This window comes from Microtus oregoni, unplaced genomic scaffold (assembly GCF_018167655.1).
Source record: "Microtus oregoni isolate MIOR12 unplaced genomic scaffold, Mior012 000007F_ref0000211, whole genome shotgun sequence".
Classification (NCBI taxonomy): Eukaryota; Metazoa; Chordata; class Mammalia; order Rodentia; family Cricetidae; genus Microtus; species Microtus oregoni.
In genome coordinates, this window is record NW_024543066.1 from 58,488,499 (window position 1) to 58,505,473 (window position 16,975).

General features: G+C 55.8%; 1 protein-coding gene across 4 annotated transcripts; it reads right to left on the reverse strand.

Annotated features, from left to right (window-relative positions):
- Positions 1-4,848: 4,848 nt before the first annotated feature.
- Positions 4,849-16,079, reverse strand: LOC121451095 (ADAMTS-like protein 4). 4 transcript variants are annotated; one of them, XM_041656598.1, is made up of 20 exons: positions 16,034-16,079; positions 15,767-15,906; positions 14,430-14,669; positions 13,762-13,859; positions 13,338-13,395; positions 12,723-13,060; positions 11,948-12,578; positions 11,446-11,548; positions 10,588-10,724; positions 10,032-10,236; positions 9,625-9,797; positions 9,339-9,447; positions 9,057-9,239; positions 8,755-8,884; positions 8,291-8,495; positions 7,879-8,055; positions 6,451-6,654; positions 6,174-6,353; positions 5,784-5,928; positions 4,849-5,647 (listed from the first exon to the last, which is right to left on the reverse strand). In XM_041656598.1, the coding sequence occupies exons 4-20, from the start codon at positions 13,779-13,781 to the stop codon at positions 5,511-5,513; spliced, it is 3,135 nt and encodes a 1,044-aa protein (XP_041512532.1). In that variant the 5' UTR covers positions 13,782-13,859; positions 14,430-14,669; positions 15,767-15,906; positions 16,034-16,079; the 3' UTR covers positions 4,849-5,510. The 4 variants fall into 4 exon arrangements, 3 of the variants coding, with proteins under 3 accessions (XP_041512532.1, XP_041512533.1, XP_041512534.1); XR_005974665.1 differs by having other exon boundaries at positions 5,505-5,647; positions 6,088-6,353; XM_041656599.1 differs by lacking the exon at positions 14,430-14,669.
- Positions 16,080-16,975: the final 896 nt, after the last annotated feature.

The following is a 16,975-nucleotide window of genomic DNA, read 5'->3' on the forward strand; positions in this document are numbered from 1 at the left end:
GGTTTGTTGCACACGTTGTTTCCTGAGGATGATAGTCTTGTTTGTTTCCTTTTGACCCTGAGAACCCAGATCTGAGAAGTGCACTACAGCCCGCAGGTGAAGGCTGCACAGGGGAGTCTCCTGGTGTGGAACGTTCCGGATTAATAGTAGAAGCTTGATATGTCCTCTTGCCTTCCCTCTGTCATCTCTTCATTAAAAAAAAAAAAAAAAAAAAAGACACTGGGCAGTGGAGGCTCACACCTTTAATTCCAGCACTCAGGAGACAGAGGCAGGCGGATCTCTGTGAGTTCAAGTCCAGCCTGGTCTACAAAGGACAGCCAGGACTGTTAAACAGAGAAATCCTGTCTCAAAAAACAAAACAAAAACCATAAATTATGCCAACAGTTCTAGTCTAGCATAGAAAAGGCAGACAAAAAGGGTTGCCTTGAGTTCGAAGCCAGGCTGGGCTACAAAAAGACCTTAGTCCAAGGAAAAATTTAAAAAAAAAAAACAAAAAAACAAAAACCAAAAACAAAACAACAAAAACCAAAAACCTGCAGACAGCAGCTGTAGGAAGTGAAGTTCTGTCATTTCTCAGAACTCCCTCCCTCATGAGGCAGTGAAACAGAAACAGGGAAATGTTTTGAGATGTGTTGAAACGAGGGTGTGTGTGTGTGTGTGCACACACGCATGCGTGCATGCTGGGGATCTAGTTGGGGCCCTCGGACCACCAAGGTGCACCCCAACTCTGATCCATCAGCAGCTGCGTGACCCTGGGTGCAGAGAGCCCTCGTTGCCTGCTTGTCTCCCCGCAATCTCACTTTGGTGGTTAAAGTCTGGTCTGAAATAGAATCTCTTCCTTTCTGTGATGTGAGCTATGATGAAGATAGCAGTGAATCAGGTATGGTGGTGTGAACCTGCATAAGAGAATTAAGTCAGGAATGGTGGCCAGCCTAGTCTACATAGGGAGACCCTGTCTTCAAAAAGAAAAGAATTGGGGTTTGAGAGCTGGGGAGGTGTCAGTAAGAGCTCGCTGCTCTTGCAGAGGACCATAGCTCAGTTCCCCAATCCAGAGCTGCTCACAAGTGACCAGTTCCAGCTTCAGGGGATGCAGTGCTCTCTTCCGGCCTCTGCAGTTACCTGTATGCAGAATTAAAAGAAGAATGCATCGATACTGAGTGAAAGAAAAACTTGTGGAATAAGGATTTGACCAAAAGTCCCGGATGAAGATCATATTTAAAAGAAATGTTGCTGGGTGGTGGTGGCACACACCTTTAATCCCAGCATTCGGGAGGCGGAGGCAGGGGGAACTCTGTGAGTTCGAGTCCAGCCTGGTCTAGAACTAGTTCCGGGAAAGCTAGGATTGTTACACAAAGAAACCTTGTCTTGAGAAAAAAAAAAAAAAACTAAGTAAATAAACAACAAAAAACAGGTGAACAGCCAGTGGTCAGCCCCAGGGAGAGCAGGGCAGATGAGATGTAAGACAAAAGTAAACTAATTGGGCAGGTGGACTCAGCACCTCCCTAGATAGGTCCCCTGCTGCACCTTTCCCTTAGCGCAAGGGCGTACAGTGTGCTACTCTCTTACTGTAAAGCTCAGAAGAATCTAACGTGGAGCCAGCAAGATGGCCCAGCTCAGCAGGTGAAAGCACTTGCTGCCAAGTGTGATGACGTGAGTTCAGATCCCCGGACTCACGTGGCAGAAAACTAAACTTGAAGGTTTTCCCCTAACTTTAGCAGTGGCATTTGAATGCCCCTTTCACACACAAAATAAACGTGCGTGGGTGCATGCGTGCTCGCGTGCGCACGCTGTGTGGGCCCTTCCCAGCTAAACCAACAGGTTTTGGTTCTCACACAGGAAATGAATATCCTAGTCTGTTTTACTTCTGTGGGAGTGGAATGAAGGAGAGGGTCTCATTCTGTAGCCTAGGGTGGCCTAGAACTCTTGATAATCCTCAGCTTCAGTGTTGGGGCAAAGCACCATCTCAGGCAGACAGACCTGATGTTCCCTGCAGCTCCTCCTACCCACCTTCCATCCCTAGCCCTGAAAGTCCGGCCTTTGAAGTGTCCCTTCCCCCCCTTCCATGGAGAAGCCCAGATTGGTGACTGGTGCTAGTTACGCTGAGGTTACCCAAAGTGTCTCTCTTGTTAGCCATAGGTACTTTCCTGAGCCTGCTTCCTGTGCAAAGGTGCTTTTCTTGTCTCTTCACCTCCTGCAACAAGCAAACCTCTGTCCTGAGACACCCCCACTCAGCCCAGGGATGGTGGGTTGGAAGGGTGCTGCTCCCTGGCTGCAGGAGAAGCTCCCCGATGCTGTTCACTAGTAAGACAGGGAAGGCGAAGTCTGCCAGACACTGGGTTTGGTGTGGTGGCACTTCAGGGGCACAGGCAAGCCAGAGCTACCAAGGGGGCAGGCAAGAAGAAGAAAGGACCAGCTGGAGAGAATCCAGATGTGGCTCCGGAGTCTCGTTCTCCATCCACATCGGTGGATCTTTAATGTCCACTTGGTTTCATGGAAGAGAGTAGCTGTGGCAGACACTCAGGCACTGGGCAGCAGCTCTGCTTCCCTCCTGACCAGACAGTGGAGTCTCCGTGAGTAGACGTGCGGGGAATGCTGAAACCCCATCAGAGCCACCTCTGCAGCTGCGCACAGGGTGGCCTAGCAGGGTGGGAGTCTGGTCACTAAATTTAGTAGAAAGGCTGCAGCGTAAATTGAGAGGGTATTTACCCCAGGAAGTCAAGAAGGGGGAGGGGAATCCCTACCCACTGGAGCTTTTAAAAAATAACGCTTGCCCAGGGCTTCATGTATGCAAAGTACACTCTCTCGCCCAGCTATGCCCCAGCACAGCTGATCTGAGTCCATACAGTTCGTCTGTACTCTAGAACCAGCTCCTCCCCCAGCAGACGCTCGGAGGGGAGGACTCTGGCCTTGTGTTGGCCTCTGCACGGCTTTTGCTCCTACCACCACCACCTCCATCTCAAGGCTCACAGTCCAGTTCCTCTTAAGTCCTTCCCTAAATTCCCCCTTCTGCACCAAAACCAGGGGCTTCACCACGCCCATTGCCTTTTGGGTTTTAACTTCCTTACTTAGACCTTCCAAGCGTTCCAGAGGTCAGCAAAGCAGTGGCTGGCCACAGGGCTCTTTCTAGGGTGCCAGGGGAAAGGTTGCTGTAAGTCAGGTTTCCCAGAAATGTCAGCTCTGACCCCATACTGCTCTCAGTGACCGGACGACAATCCTTAGGCTTACAGTGAGGAAGAAGAAGGTAGGACCTCCTCTCCCCAGAGTGGCAGGCTGAAGCCTGAAAGCTCAGGGGCTGTCAGAAAAGAGGAGGTGTTCATGATGTTGGGGGAACCCTGGAAGGCTGTGGCTGCGTTCTCCACCTGTGATTGGCTCTCAAGCCCAGACTAAACTCTGAACCTGCCCAGCAACAGCCCTAAGAGGCCTGAAAAGGGAGGGAAGTCAGCTGAGCTGTGGCCTCCACCCCAGTCCCGCTTCCAGGAACTGATGGGAGGGCCTGGGACTGAAGCCACCCCTCCCTTGCCCTGGGACTCTGCCTTTGCTGCCTGTGTCTATCAGCTGGTTCCTGGACCCAATTTCCCTGGGTTCTGTGACTCTGACTTCCCTTTCAGGCTCACCAGACAGACACATCTGACTTCTCTCCAGGGGCAGAGCGAATATTCGCTTCATTATTATTATTATTTTAATGTTTCAAGACAGGGTCTCCTTGTGTAGCCCCTAGCTGTGCTGGAACTAGCTCTTTGTCTACAGACTAGCCTTGAACTCAGAGAGACCCACCTGCCTCTGCCTAGGCCTCGCAAGTACTGGGATTAAAGGTGTGCCCCACCATCGCCTGGCTGAGGCAGGGCATTCGCGTAGTCTCCTTGTGCCCTGCTTTGGACCGACCGAAGTCAGTTTTTCTTCCTGGTGTTTTTGAGATAGTCACACAGTATAGCACAGGCTGGCCTTGTGATCCTTCTGCCTCAGCTGTGATTTCCCAGTGGCTCCTTGTCCTTCTCACCCACTCTGCTCCAGTTGTGCTGTCTCTTTTCTGCTCTGCCACACACAGCCAGGACAGCCTGAGTCCCAAGGCAGGGAGCGTAAGGGCTTTGCTGCGGTAGAAGGGACTCGGGACCCTATCAGAACACAGTTGTCACGGGTGAAACTGGGCCTGCAGGCCTTTGCTAGTGGCCAAACCAGCTTGTTGGAGAGGCACGGATGGGGAGGGCGCTACCTCCAGGAGCCAGAACTCAGACCTCAGAACCACAGGGGTCAGGGACCGGTTTGCAAAGTGGAAAAAGCTGTCCCCTTCACGGCACCTTTAGCAAGTTATTTACTTTGAAAAGAACAGGGAAGGGGGCGGAGGGAGGAGGCCTGGTGAGACGTCTCTAAGGAATGTGTCTCTGGCAGGACGTCCGGTACTGCCTTGGCCACGCCTCCCTCATCCTGCACTTCCAGAGAACCAGGCTGGGTTCTTCTGATTCTGCTGAGCAAGGGAATGGGGTAAGGTGCACCCATGGGAAGACAAGCGAGGGCCAGGGCGAGAGAGCCTGAACAGTGACCCCACACGCATACACTCACACAGCCTGCTTGGCCCGGAAAGTCCTACTGGATTTCCAGAGATTACAGGAAGAGCCTACTCAAAAGCCCACGGCTCCTGAACCGGGAGAGGCAGTGGCCCCTAGTGGCTAATGGGCCATCTGCAATTGTGGGGCAGAGCAGGATCTCGGGACTCTGAGCCAGGCTGTCTGATCCGTACTCCATAGCCCTTGGAGCCTACCCTTCCTCCCATCCTAAGTGCCGGTCCCCTGCCCACACCATATTCTGGACCACTGCTCAGACAGCGGGGTCCTCAGGACAACGAAGAGCGTCATTTGTCACAATCAACTTTAATAAAAAATAAATTAGTTCTGGGATGGGCATCACTTTGGGGGTGGAGTGGGGGCGGGGGCGAGGGTGTCTTATGCTGACAGCTCTCTTTTTCATCCTCTTCACAACTGGTCCCTGCTCTGGAGAGGCCTGGTCCTTCCTGGGCAAGGTAGGGTAGCAAGGGTCCCCTAGCTGATGGGGAGGTAGGGATACAGAGGCTAGATAAGGGCGGGGGGCGGGGGCAGCAGGGTAGCTTAGGTGTGAGAACTGACCTGGGAATCAGGATTGGGACACACACTGGAACTTGTGGGGGCACACTTTAAGTAGATCAGACTAGTGTGGGGAGGTAACCCTGATCCTCCTCAGCCCAGAAAGCATCCGGGAAACAAGCGTCGCCCACTTCCCACTCTTCCCCAGTCTGCTTTTGGGGAAGTGGCACATACGCAGGGGCAGACACCCAGGTAGGCTCACATCTTAGGGCGTCACGCTATAGAGCAAACCCAACAGCAGGTGAACAGTCCCCTTATCCTCTCAAAGCGGAGGACAGACATCTCTGGTGACACTGAGACCAGGTGAGAAGCCAGAGGGATACAGAGTGGGCTCGCCAGTGGGTGCCCAGTGCTAGCGTAAGAAAACCGTGAAGAGAAGGATCTCTTGGACCCATTTCAAGCAGGCTCCAGCTGGGACCGCTCCAGGACGTGGGCGCACGAGCGGCAGCAGGTAGCTGTGTAGTAGGGGTAGACGCAGAGCCGGGCCTGCACCACCAGGGGGCAGTGTGGAGAGTTGTCCTTGCATTGGTCATCTGAAGACAGGTCAATGGCACAAGACAGGACTGACATCATCTCTCTGAAGTGTGTTGCCCGCTCCCACCAGCCTTCTCATCTGCCCACATTCCAGCTAATTCCCCTCTGCTGGGGGTGGACAGGGAAGCTCTTTACCAGGGCGCTGGTGGCAGGGCTGGCTGTTACAGGCCCGCTTTCGGGAAGGTCGCAGGTGAGGAGAGCATCGGGCGCTCAGAGTGTGGTTGGCACTCAGGCACTGGACTTCCCGTGTCTGCGTGCCTCCCTCGCAGGAGCGAGAACACTGGGGAGACCATAGCCGTCAGTCAACATTAAAGTTCCCAGGGCTGCTCCTCAGACTACCCCCTCCCTCTCCGAAAGATAGCGGAGGAACATTATCCAGGGGCCCAAGGTCCACCAGTTTCCCCGAGTCTCTGGGAAGTGGGGCCGCATGAGCGCTCACCTGAGTTGTCCTGGGCTGAGTGCAGCGAGAAAAGCCCTCTTTGCTAGAGGCCCACGTGGAGCAGAGCAAGGGAGCCAGGCACTCACCGGACTCCAGAGAGTCGAAAACCATCGGTCCTCACAGGCCTGCCCCTGACAGGGCTGCAGCGCAGGGGGCCTGGGGAGGTGGGAACAGTCGCTGGGAGTAGTCACATTGAACTCGGCTCCCAGTTTAGACACGCAGATGATGTTTCTGTGCTGCGTGCCAGATCCACACTCCGAGGAACACTGTGTAAGCGGGGAAGATAGATCACTCCAGTTCCGGATGTGGGACCCATCAGGACTGGCTTCCTTCCTGCCCCCCATCTCCCGGCCCTCAGCTGACCTCACTCCAGGGCCCTGTGTACCAGCGCCATGTCCTCTCACAGGGCCCTAAGCTGCAGGCACGCATGTCAGGAGGGCGGCTTCTGAGAGGGCAGCCCTGCTCAGTGCTTCCTGCTCCTGCTTCCTGGTCCCCCTGGAGGGTCTCCCCACTCCTAAGGCAGACCACAGAGCGCCTCTGGATTCCTGTCCCACACTCGACTGAGCACTGTTGAGAGGGAGAGTGGCCTGTGTGAAGGGAGGCTGCTGGTGACTGGACAGGAGGGGAGGCCCCACATCTGGGGGTTCAGGAGTGCCCTGGGGTACCAGCCTGTAAGAGGAGGCAGACAGCTAGGTTTCCAGACTGGCCTCGAACCTGGTGTGAAGCTGAGATAACCTTGAATTTCTTATCCTCTTGTCTCTACCTCCTGGGTGCTGGGATTACAGGTGTGTGCCATTACACCGGGTTCATGTGATACTAGGGATCAAAAGTGGGGCCTCGTACATGCTAAGACAAGCACACTACCAATTTTAACTACATCCCATCTCATTTTTTAAATAAAACTTTATTGCTACATAATGTAATTGTTATTTATTATTATCTAAATAATCAGGGTCTCTTATGTAGTCTCGGCTGTCCTTGAACTCACAGAGATCCTCCTGCCTCTGCCTCCCCGGCCTGCGCCAACACCCAGCCAGTGTATGGTAAGTGAGTTCACAGGGGCTGGCTCTCTCTCCCTCCACTGTAGGGCCCAGGGACCTCACTCAGTTGTCAGGCTTGCCCAGTGAGTGCTCTTCACCTACTGAGCCACCTCACCAATTTTGTTATTTTATGTCTGTGTATGCCGCATATGCCCACAGAGGCCAGAAGAGGGCGCCAGATCTACTGGAGCTGGAGTTAGCCTCAGTTGTGAGCCACTTGCTATGGGTGCCGAAAACTGATCCCAGGTCCTCCAGCAGAGCAGGGAGGGGGCTTAAGTACTGAGCCCTCTCTCCAGCCCATTTTTTCTTGTTTCTTTCGTTTTTGTTTATTTGGTTGGGGTTTTTTTTTTTTTTTGTTGTTGTTGTTGTTGTTATTGTTGGTGGTGGTGATGTTTTTGAGTCAGGGTCTCATTTTGTAGCCCTGGCTAGCCTAAAACTCAGTATGTAGACCAGGCTGGCCACAGACTCACAGAGGTCCCCCTGCCTTAACGGGGTTAAAGGTGTGCTGCCTCACCCAGCCTGCTGTTGTTTTTAAGACAGGTTCTGCTCTAGGTCATGTAGCCTGGAACTTACTACGTGGCCTCTCACATCGGTCTCCAGGCCCTAAAATGACAGTTGGGAATGCAAGCTCCCCACTTAGCTCTGAGGTCCTAGGCCAGGAGAAATAAAAGTTTATCAAGCTGATTTGGACAGGTTGTGACAGAGTGGCTTGGGACATGGTGACCAGGGAAGCCTGGCTTGTGGGCCCCACCTTGGAACTCCAGTCGCTGTGAAACCAGGCTGTGGTACAGGGTCCCATGTCGCAGGCCTCTCTGCTGGGCGGTGGGGGAGGCCCGGAAGCACACTCCTGCTTGCTCACTTCGTCGCCATTGCTTCCCACGCACCGGACTTGCCGGCTTCTCTGACCACGGCCACAACGCACTGAGCACTGAAAGACAAGAAAACAGAGACCCTGCATTACCCATCATCCTCCGGCCGTCCTACAGAACCAGGGCTTTACAGACCGCGGGAGCCGAGCACAGGCTCAGGCTGACCATCACCGTGCATCTCCCTAATGCTGGGGTTCCATGTAGGTCTTGTTTGTAGTTTATGACGACAGAGAAAACGGCGGGGAAACCACTGCCCTGTCTTCTCCAGGGCTCTCCGCACCTGCACCCGCTCACCTGGCTCCAGGGGGAGCTAATCTCCCAGTGGCCGCAGAGGTGCAGCTGACAAGCCTGGGTGATGTTGGGCCGGGGGAGATGCCCACAACGCTCTGGAGGCACAGAGGAGCCACCGCCTCCAAATTCTTGTCTGCAGAGCAGCTGGCGGTGCTGGGTGCCAGGGCCGCAGGACCGGCTGCAGGACGTCCATTCCCCAGCCTCCCAGCTGTGAACGTGGGTGGGGCAGAGAGAAAGACGGGCGGAGATGTGTGGGGTTGCCCGGCTGGGACCCTCAGAGGAAAAGAGCACATTTCACAGCTGGAGGCTGCGTTCCTAGCCGGGAAGGAAGCCGCCAGGGTTTCCTCACAATCTAAGGGATGCCAACCTTTCTAATCTAACGTCTCCGTGCAGACAGGAGCTAGGAAATTGCTACAGAGTCCAGGTAAGAAGGTTGTGGACTAACCTTCCCTGTGGACCATACTCACTATGGGGGACACGGGGGCCCATGGCAGGGTTCAGGGGAAGCTGGGGGTCTGGCACCCGTGGCACAGCTCTGTTCATCCATCTCCTCTCCTGACTCACGGGAAATGCAGAGGAAAATGGGGCGCCAAACACCTGAAGGGAATAAGAGGGCAGCCAGGGGAGGCAGGAACTCAGAGCCCAATTCCAGTGAGGTTCCAGACACAGGGTCCAGTACAGACCCACGGGTCCAGGAGATGGAATCTATATAGATACACAGAATGGGGATTTGGGCTGATGCGCCAGCAAGACAGGCATGCAGGCTCACCTTTGCCGCAGGATGCTGAACATTCGGAATGCCCCACTTGCTTCCAGTATCCGATGGACCCCAGGGATGTCCTGGCGTGAGTCAGGGCAGGCACTTGGGGAATCCGCACCTGACGCTGGAGGGTGCCTGGTGCCCGAACTGGGCGAGGAGCTGGAGCAAGTAGGGGCTCTCCCCTCAGCATCTCTGCAGGGGAGTCCAGGAGCCCAATCAGATGCTTCTCTGCAACCCGGGCACCCCGTCACTGCCGCACCCCTTTTGTGGGTCTGAGGATCCTAGTTTTACCAGGCTGAAGTTGAAGGGCTGGAGGCTTGGTGGAGGGGCTCTCCAGGGCAGGAGGGGAGGCGATGACATACTGATAAGAAACACCTGGGTTGTCCTCTTGAAAGATCATCTGAGGAGAGAAAATAGCAAATGTTTGGGGTGACAAGAGGGGAATACGGAGGGGGAGGGGCGGGTAAAAAAAAAGAGGGGAATACACCAGATTTCTCCCTAAGGGACCCCCACGGCTCTGCCCTAAGGGGCCTCTCTCTCCAGCAGTCTAGTGCTCCTCCTCCCGCCTCAGGCTTACATAGACGTCCATGGGCTGGGTGGTGGGGCCTTCGGCTGACAGACTCTCCCCCTTGCCTTCCTCCCGAGGAGGACGGTTGTACTGGAAGACAGTCCCGACGGCCGAATAGGACCCTGGAGGATCCACAGCCCAGTTTCCGTTGATAATGGAGCGGCCCCCAGGCCCTCGAAGTGCTAAAAGACAGAACCCTGAACTGAGTGACAGTGGCATACCTTCCTGAGCCTTGGTGCATGCCACCTGCCCAGAACCCTAGGACCTCGGGACCTCAGCCATCCACCTCCCTCACCCACTCCACCAGGCTTGGGGGAAGGCCACCAACCTCTTCCTGTTTGGCCTTTTGCTGTGCTGAAGAGGGGAGGCAGATCAAAGAAACAGGGTGGACTGGGACTTAGGACTGAGTTTCTCACCGAGGTAATTGGAACTGGGTCGGAACTGGGAAATCTGAAGATGGGTGGCTCCCGCAGGGATCCACAGGATCTTTTGATAGCCCAAGGGGCCCCCTCGGTCAGTAAGGTTTCCCGAAATGAGCCGACAGGTAGAGCCATCACCTCCGCAGACTCCGCAACCATCTGGACGCCTGCCAGAGCCAAGGATCCCATCACAGCCGGGGCTCTGGGAAAAGTGAGGTGAGGCAGGGGCCACACAAAAGCCAGGCACACCTCACACCCGGCCCTACTCCACACAGGACCCCCAGCTCACCCCCTGACCTGCTCCTCCATCCCCAACCAACTGCAGAGAAGCCTAGCCAAGTCCGGTGGGATCCTGCCTACAACACACCCCTTGCTGGACCGCAAGAACCTCCTTTTGGCCACCCCAGTCTGGTGTTTCCACTGTTGTAATAATAAATTAAAGGAGTGTGTGTGTGTGCGCGTGCACGTGCAAGCATGCTAGTGTGGAAACCAACACCCTGCCCTCCCTCACCAACACCCTGCCCTCCCTCACCAACACCCTGCCCTCCCTCACCAGGCAGCGACCCGCGACACAAATATCTAGGGATCCAGGCTGACACAGGGTCCCATCCTGAACCTTTTCGGTGTGACGGACATAGAAGCGGAAGCCACGGGGGCGACAGTTTAGTTCACAGCGCTGGGAACCCTGAACTGAGGGGTAAGACATGATAGTTAGCAGGGGTCCCTAACGGAGGGAGCATCCCCAGAGTCCCAGTAGTCCTCCTGAAGTTGCTGTGGAGGAAGGGAGGGTACAGTTTCCTATGCTTAGGGTTTTATTGTTTGTCTTTTGTTTTTGTTGTGCTATGTGGTGTCAAGCTTATGAATTTTACTGATCCTCCTACCTCATTCTCCTAAAACAGGGGAAGTTCTGCACCTGGCCATCAAAAAGGGGGTTTTGTTGTTGCTGTTTGGAGTGTGTCTGGAGTGGGGTGCTCCTGTGGGAGTCAGAGGTCGGCTTGCAGGAGTGGGTCCCCTCCTTCCATGATGGGTCTGGAGACCACACTCCGACCATCAGGCTGAAGCGTCTTTACCCAATGAGCCATCCTATCTTTCCTGACTGTGAGTTCATAGCCCATGGATTTGTCTTGGTGACAAGCTGACAAGTGGACAGTAACCTGGGAGCGCCCGCTATGCCAGCACGAAGATGTCTCTGCTGGCACCAGTGACCCGGTCACATTCACACCCCTGCCAGATCAAAACCAAGAGGCATCCCAGCCCACCATGTCCCGGCCATCCACCCATCACTTTCTGAACACTCCACCCTTCTCAGGTCAGGGCTGAGTCTCTGCTGAGAACTGAGAATTAAGACACAGGAGGCAGAGAGGAGCCACCCAAACCCGAGTCAGCCCTGCCAGGGGACTAGAAACTGCACCTTCAGTGAAGGGCTCCCACTGGTACAGCTGGCCCATGAATTCCTGGGAGTCAAAGGCAGCACACTGCAGGGCTCTGGGGTCTGGCTGCTCAGGGGGGCAAAGCTGAGGAGGCAGATACACAGCATCAGAACCGGGGAGGAAACCTGGGGTGCAAGCTAGGGCTGGACTAGGGACTGGATACTGGTAGGTCAGCTCCCCAGAACACCAAGGTTCCTGCCCTGAAGTTAGAACCACCACCCTGCAGGGCGGTGGTGGCACACGCCTTTAATCCCAGCACTCGGGAGGCAGAGGCAGGCGGATCTCTGTGAGTTCTAGGCCAGCCTGGTCTACAGAGCTAGTTCCAGGACAGGCTCCAAAGCTACAGAGAAACCCTGTCTCGAAAAACTAAAAAAAAAAGAACCACCACCCTGAGGTCTAAGTCCACAAACTGAGGACTCGGGTTGGGGACTCGGGTCAGGGGACATGAGAGCCTGGGGTAGGGGACCCAGAGGAAGATCTCACCTCTTGACTGCAGGCTCTCAGCTGCTCGCTTTCCCCAGGGCATTTTGGAACAGGGCTACCGGAAGTAAAAAGGCTCCAGCGGGGGCTGGAGTCTCTTGTCAGAGGCAGCCAGCCTTCTGGGGACCTGGGAGGACTCCCTCGAGGTCTCCAGGGCCCCCTGCTCTGTTGGCCTCGACTCCGACTCCGGGGGACAGAAGGGAAAGGATGAGGGCGTGGCTCTGCTCCCTGGGGACTGTTCCAACCCTGGGAAGATGGCATCCGTGGCCCAGGGGATCCCTGGAAAGACCTACTGTCTCCAACGAAGGACGTGGGTGAAGGGATCCCCGTGTCAGAGGGAGCAGAACCGCTTCTGGGGGGCACCTCTATCTGAGTACTTCCAGGCTTTGGAGTTTCAGCTTGGGGGGAGCCGGGATGGGCATGCAGTTCGGGAAGCTGCGTTTGAGGGCTGCGGTCTGCAGGGGCCGCTTCTGTGCTTAAAGGCTGGGATGGAAGGGGCCCTTTCCCTGTAGAGTTCTTCGGTTGCTCCAGTCTGGTTCTGCGGGGGTGCCTGCGGCTCCGGTGCAGCGGCAAGGCAAAGGGCACTCTCCCATAACCAAACATCCCTGGCTTGATAGGGTCTCGAACCCGGGACCTGAGAGGATGGTGCAGACTCGAATCATCTCCTAGCCCGTCTCCCCAGTTCACATCCTGAAAGATCAGCCTGTAGAGGCGAAGACCCCTTGCCCCTTTCCGTTCCTCCACCTCTCCCTATGCTGCTGGGCCCTCAGGGCCTCACCTCTGGGCCCCTTGAGTCTCTTGGATCTTCTCTCTCCCCAGTTGAGAAGCAGGACCTTGAAGAGGGCCACCCCTTCCCCGAGGTGGTGGTCTGTACAGGGATTGGGGATCCCGGGGAGTCTGGGGTCTGGAGCCCTGACCCCGGGGCCGGAGGGCTTCTGGATGTCTTGGGGGTCGGGGAGGAAGGGATAGGCCAGGGTGCAGTTCACATGTTCGGCTTCTGCGCTGCACCCCCACCCCACAGGGCTGGGAGCAGGGGGCCCACCGGCCCCAATGTCCCCAGAGGCCCTCAGGAACCTGGTCCTCCTCTGATGGTGTTGGAAGAGAAGGTCCAAACAGCTGCACAGGGGTGGGAGGACACACAATGCAGTCAGAGTTAGTGTCAAGGGTCAAGGGTTGTTAGTTGTCCAAGGTCACATGTGTTGGGAGGGCCAGACTCCAGCCTTTGGGTTCTCTAACCAAAAGGGAGGGAGTTGGCAGGGACACTGGCTGGGCCAAGCCTGGATGAGGGGCTGAAGTCTCCCAGGGAGAAAGTGAAGCCTCCCTAAAGGGGAGGCCAGGGCAGAGTAGGGGGACCCTGGGCAGAGTAGCAGCCGCTCCCTTGGCTAGGGCTCACCTCCTGATCTTGGCAGAGCTGAAGAAGAGGCAGAAGCAGCATCACACATAGCCAGAGCCTGCACGTCAAGGGGTGGGGGCCGTCAGAGGGAGCCAGGAGTGTTACGACATTACCCACCCCCACCCAGGCTCCCCACATCCTGGTTGCCAACTTCTCAGGAAGCAGAAGTCCCTTGTCACTGACCAGGCCCCTTCTAACAATCCCTACCTTCTCTTTTTCTTTTCTTTTTTGGTCTTTCAAGACAGGGTTTTTCTGTGTTACCCTGGTTGTCCTGGAACTAGCTCTGTGGACTAGGCTGTTCTTGAACTCACAGAGCTCCACCTGCCTCTGCCTCCTGAGTTTAAGGCGTCTGCCGCAACTACTCAGTCCCTTCCCTTGCTATTAGAGATAGAGCGGTCTCTGCACTGATAGCCCTTGCTCTTACCTGCCCAAGCAGGTCTCCATTGCTCTTCCCTTGACTGCCCCTGGGCTGGGGAGCAGGGGACAGGGTAGCTACTCTGGCATCTGGGCACGGAGGGTGTTCTGAGGAGGAAGCAGCACACTGGTTACCCTCTAGATAGCCGGGATACTGAAGGGCTGTCTCAGCACAGCACCAGCGGGGCAGAGGGAAGATTGGTCCACCCCTTTACTACCTAAGGGTGGGAGCAACAAGGAACGCTCTTTGTCATCTGCTGAGGCCAGGGTGGGGGGCTGACCTCAGCCTTCCAGTTCAATTGAGTCCCTCCCTATGGCCCAAGATGGCTTAGCTCCTCCAGAAGCCCCGAGGAGGGACAGTGCATAGGCAGCTGGACCAGGACATTCTTTCTCCAGAGCTCTAGGACCAAGGAGGCAGGCTATGCCAGGCGCCCCTATGAGCAGTCAGTCAGAGGGCCCTTGGCACCAGGTGTGGGGGCAAAAGCCTTAATCCCACCCTTTGGGATAGGGAACAGGAGGATCAGGAGTTCAAGGCCAGCCTGGGTGACGTGAGACCCCCCCCCCCATCTCAAAACAAACAAACAAAAAACCTCCTTCCCTAAAACCAAACCAAATTAAAGAAAGGAAGGAAGGAAGGAAGAAAGAAAGAAAGAAATCACAAGGGCATTCCTTTCCTACCTGCCTCCGGCCTCTTTCTTCCCCTCTTAGCTAAAGCTCCTTATAGACGGCCAGGGCATCTGGGCTACCACAGGCCCTTTCTTGTCCAAGGGATAAGCTAAGTGGGCGAATGGTGGTGACTTAAGCTCCCTGTGGGTGCCAGCACCCACGAGGCACTGGCTCAGGGCGACTTAGTTCATGGACAGCTAGTTTTCTTCTTTTTATTTTTTCTTCCAATTCGCAGCCAAAATGGCTGGGCACCTAGAAGGGGAAGATGCAGTCATAGCTGCTCAGACTTCCCAGTCAGCAGCTTCTCCTGCTATCAAGGAAGTGCAGCCTGAAGTCTAGCCTTGAACACTGGGTACCCTGTCCTCCAGGCCTGTCTCTCCCTACCCCCTGTCCTCCTCCAAGCCCCTTCCTTCTCACCCACACCCCTCATCCCATCTCAGTTCTGCTTTCCAGGAAAAACACTGTTTCTGTTGGATCTGAATGGCAGCACCAGGGGAATCCAAGGATTGCAGGCCAAGGCAGGCCAGCTCAGGGCAGGCGAAAGACAGGGAAAGCAAAGTTAGGTCCTGCTCCCCCTCCCCAGGACCCCAGGACTTGGGAATTTGCAGAAGGGAACAGAGTGGCTGAGCCTTCTCCTTCCCCTTGCTGGGTCAGCCACTGATGTTCAACCCACCCACTAACCCTCTACCTGCCCGCCCTGTGAGGCTGGAAGGAAGGAGAAGGGGTGAGGCACACAACCTGTCTCTTCTTGGATGCTGGTCCCCTCTCCACCTCCCTCTGCTTCTCTCTGCTCCCCCAGGTCTGTCTGTCCCTGCAGCCTCTCCGTGGTCTACCCAGTACACATAATCCTGTCCTGAGCTGGCTTTGGCAGCTCTCTGGAGAAGTGAGGGGTGGGGGGTGACGAGAACTCCTGGGGCCAGGGCCAGGCCTGGCTCCCTCTCTGGAAAAGTTCACCCCACCCTCCCCTGCATAGGGGAGCAGAAGCAGACTCCCCCCCTCCCTGCACAAATGTATGCTTGTTGTCCCTTTTTCACGCCCAGGGTGAGGAAGGCAGAAGTTGGACGCGGGCACCCTGAAGTCAAGGTGGACCCTGGTAAGGACCAACCTGGGCTGCTCCTGGTCACGCCCCACATTGGGCCATTGACGTCAAGGAAAGTGACCTGCACGGAGCTAACCCCTTCACCCTCGGGCTCACCTCGGGCAAGTGAGCCATTGCTGGGGGAAAGAAGCGCCAGTAAGTACTGGACTGGCAGAGAAGAGTTGCTGTCCCGTCAGAATTCCATCCCAACAGGTGTCTTTCTTTTTCCTCAGACTCTCCCAACAGGCTGAGCTGTGCGAAGGGCACTCACCCGCATCCCTCCCGGACACCCTAGCCCTGCGTTCCCGGAGTGCAGGCGTCGGGTCGCATCCTCTCGAAGCCCCTCGGGGAGGAAGCGGGCGGCGCCGGCTTGCAGGGAGGTCCCGTATGTTTTCCAATTTCACTGTGTGACTTAATAGGAATCTTGGCTCAAGTCCTTGCCCGGATGATGGGACCAGACCCCCCTCCCCAGGAATTCGCTCCAGGGTCCGCTGTTCTGTGACCAGGAGAACCCGGGCGGGGGTCGGGGAGCCTCTACCTTCTCTGCGCCCGCTCTCTCCAGCTGCCCTCCACAGCGGCCACCGCGGCTGGGAGCCTGGGGACAGCGCCGCCCGCGGCAGGCTCCGCCCCGCGCCGCCCACGCCCCGCCCGCCACGCGCTGGCCGCAATCACCCACTCCGGGCGCCCCGGACGGCAACGAGCCGTGCAGCCACGCAGCGGGCACCGCTCCCGCACCCACCCCGGGGCTTAAACCCCACCGACCCTGGCAGAGCGGCCTCTGGTGGACCTTGTACCCGAAGAACACGGGCAAGTCGCGGACCGCAGGGGGATTCACAAACTGGACCCAGTGGCCCTGCGCAATCTCAGATCCACCCAAGCCGAGGCCCTCTCCTCCACGCAGCCCATGCCATCCCCTCCACTTTTCCCATGCTGGGCAGTGAACCGTGTGGCTCTGATGGCCGAGGACGTATGTGAGCCTCGGTTTCTTCATCCATAAAATTTTACACCCCGGAGCTTAGCGGAAGGAATGCACGTTGAATTATGAGTCAGACAAATTTGGATTTGAATTTCAGCTTGAGCGCTTGCCAGCTCTGTCGTCTTTCATGAGCACTTCAACTTCAATGCCGCAGTGTCGTCTGTAGAATGGGAGACTGGTGTGTAAATTAGGCAGGAAATGTCTGTCCATCTCCATGTGGAAGAATGACTCAGAAGGGGTGCCAAGTGAAGAAGGAATGAAAAAAAAGGCTTTTACTTTTTGTGATTTTTGTTCTATTTATATTGTTTGTCTTTTTGTAAATATTTATTTGGCTGTTTATTTTCGAGGCAGGGACCTATTATGGAGTCCTTGCCGGCCTGACCTCGCTGTGTAGACCAGGCTGGCCCCCAACTCACACAAATCCACCTGCCTTGCGTCTGGATTAAAGTCCTGCACCACCACACCTGTCCAACCTTGTAAATTTTCTGAAAAACAAAAACACAT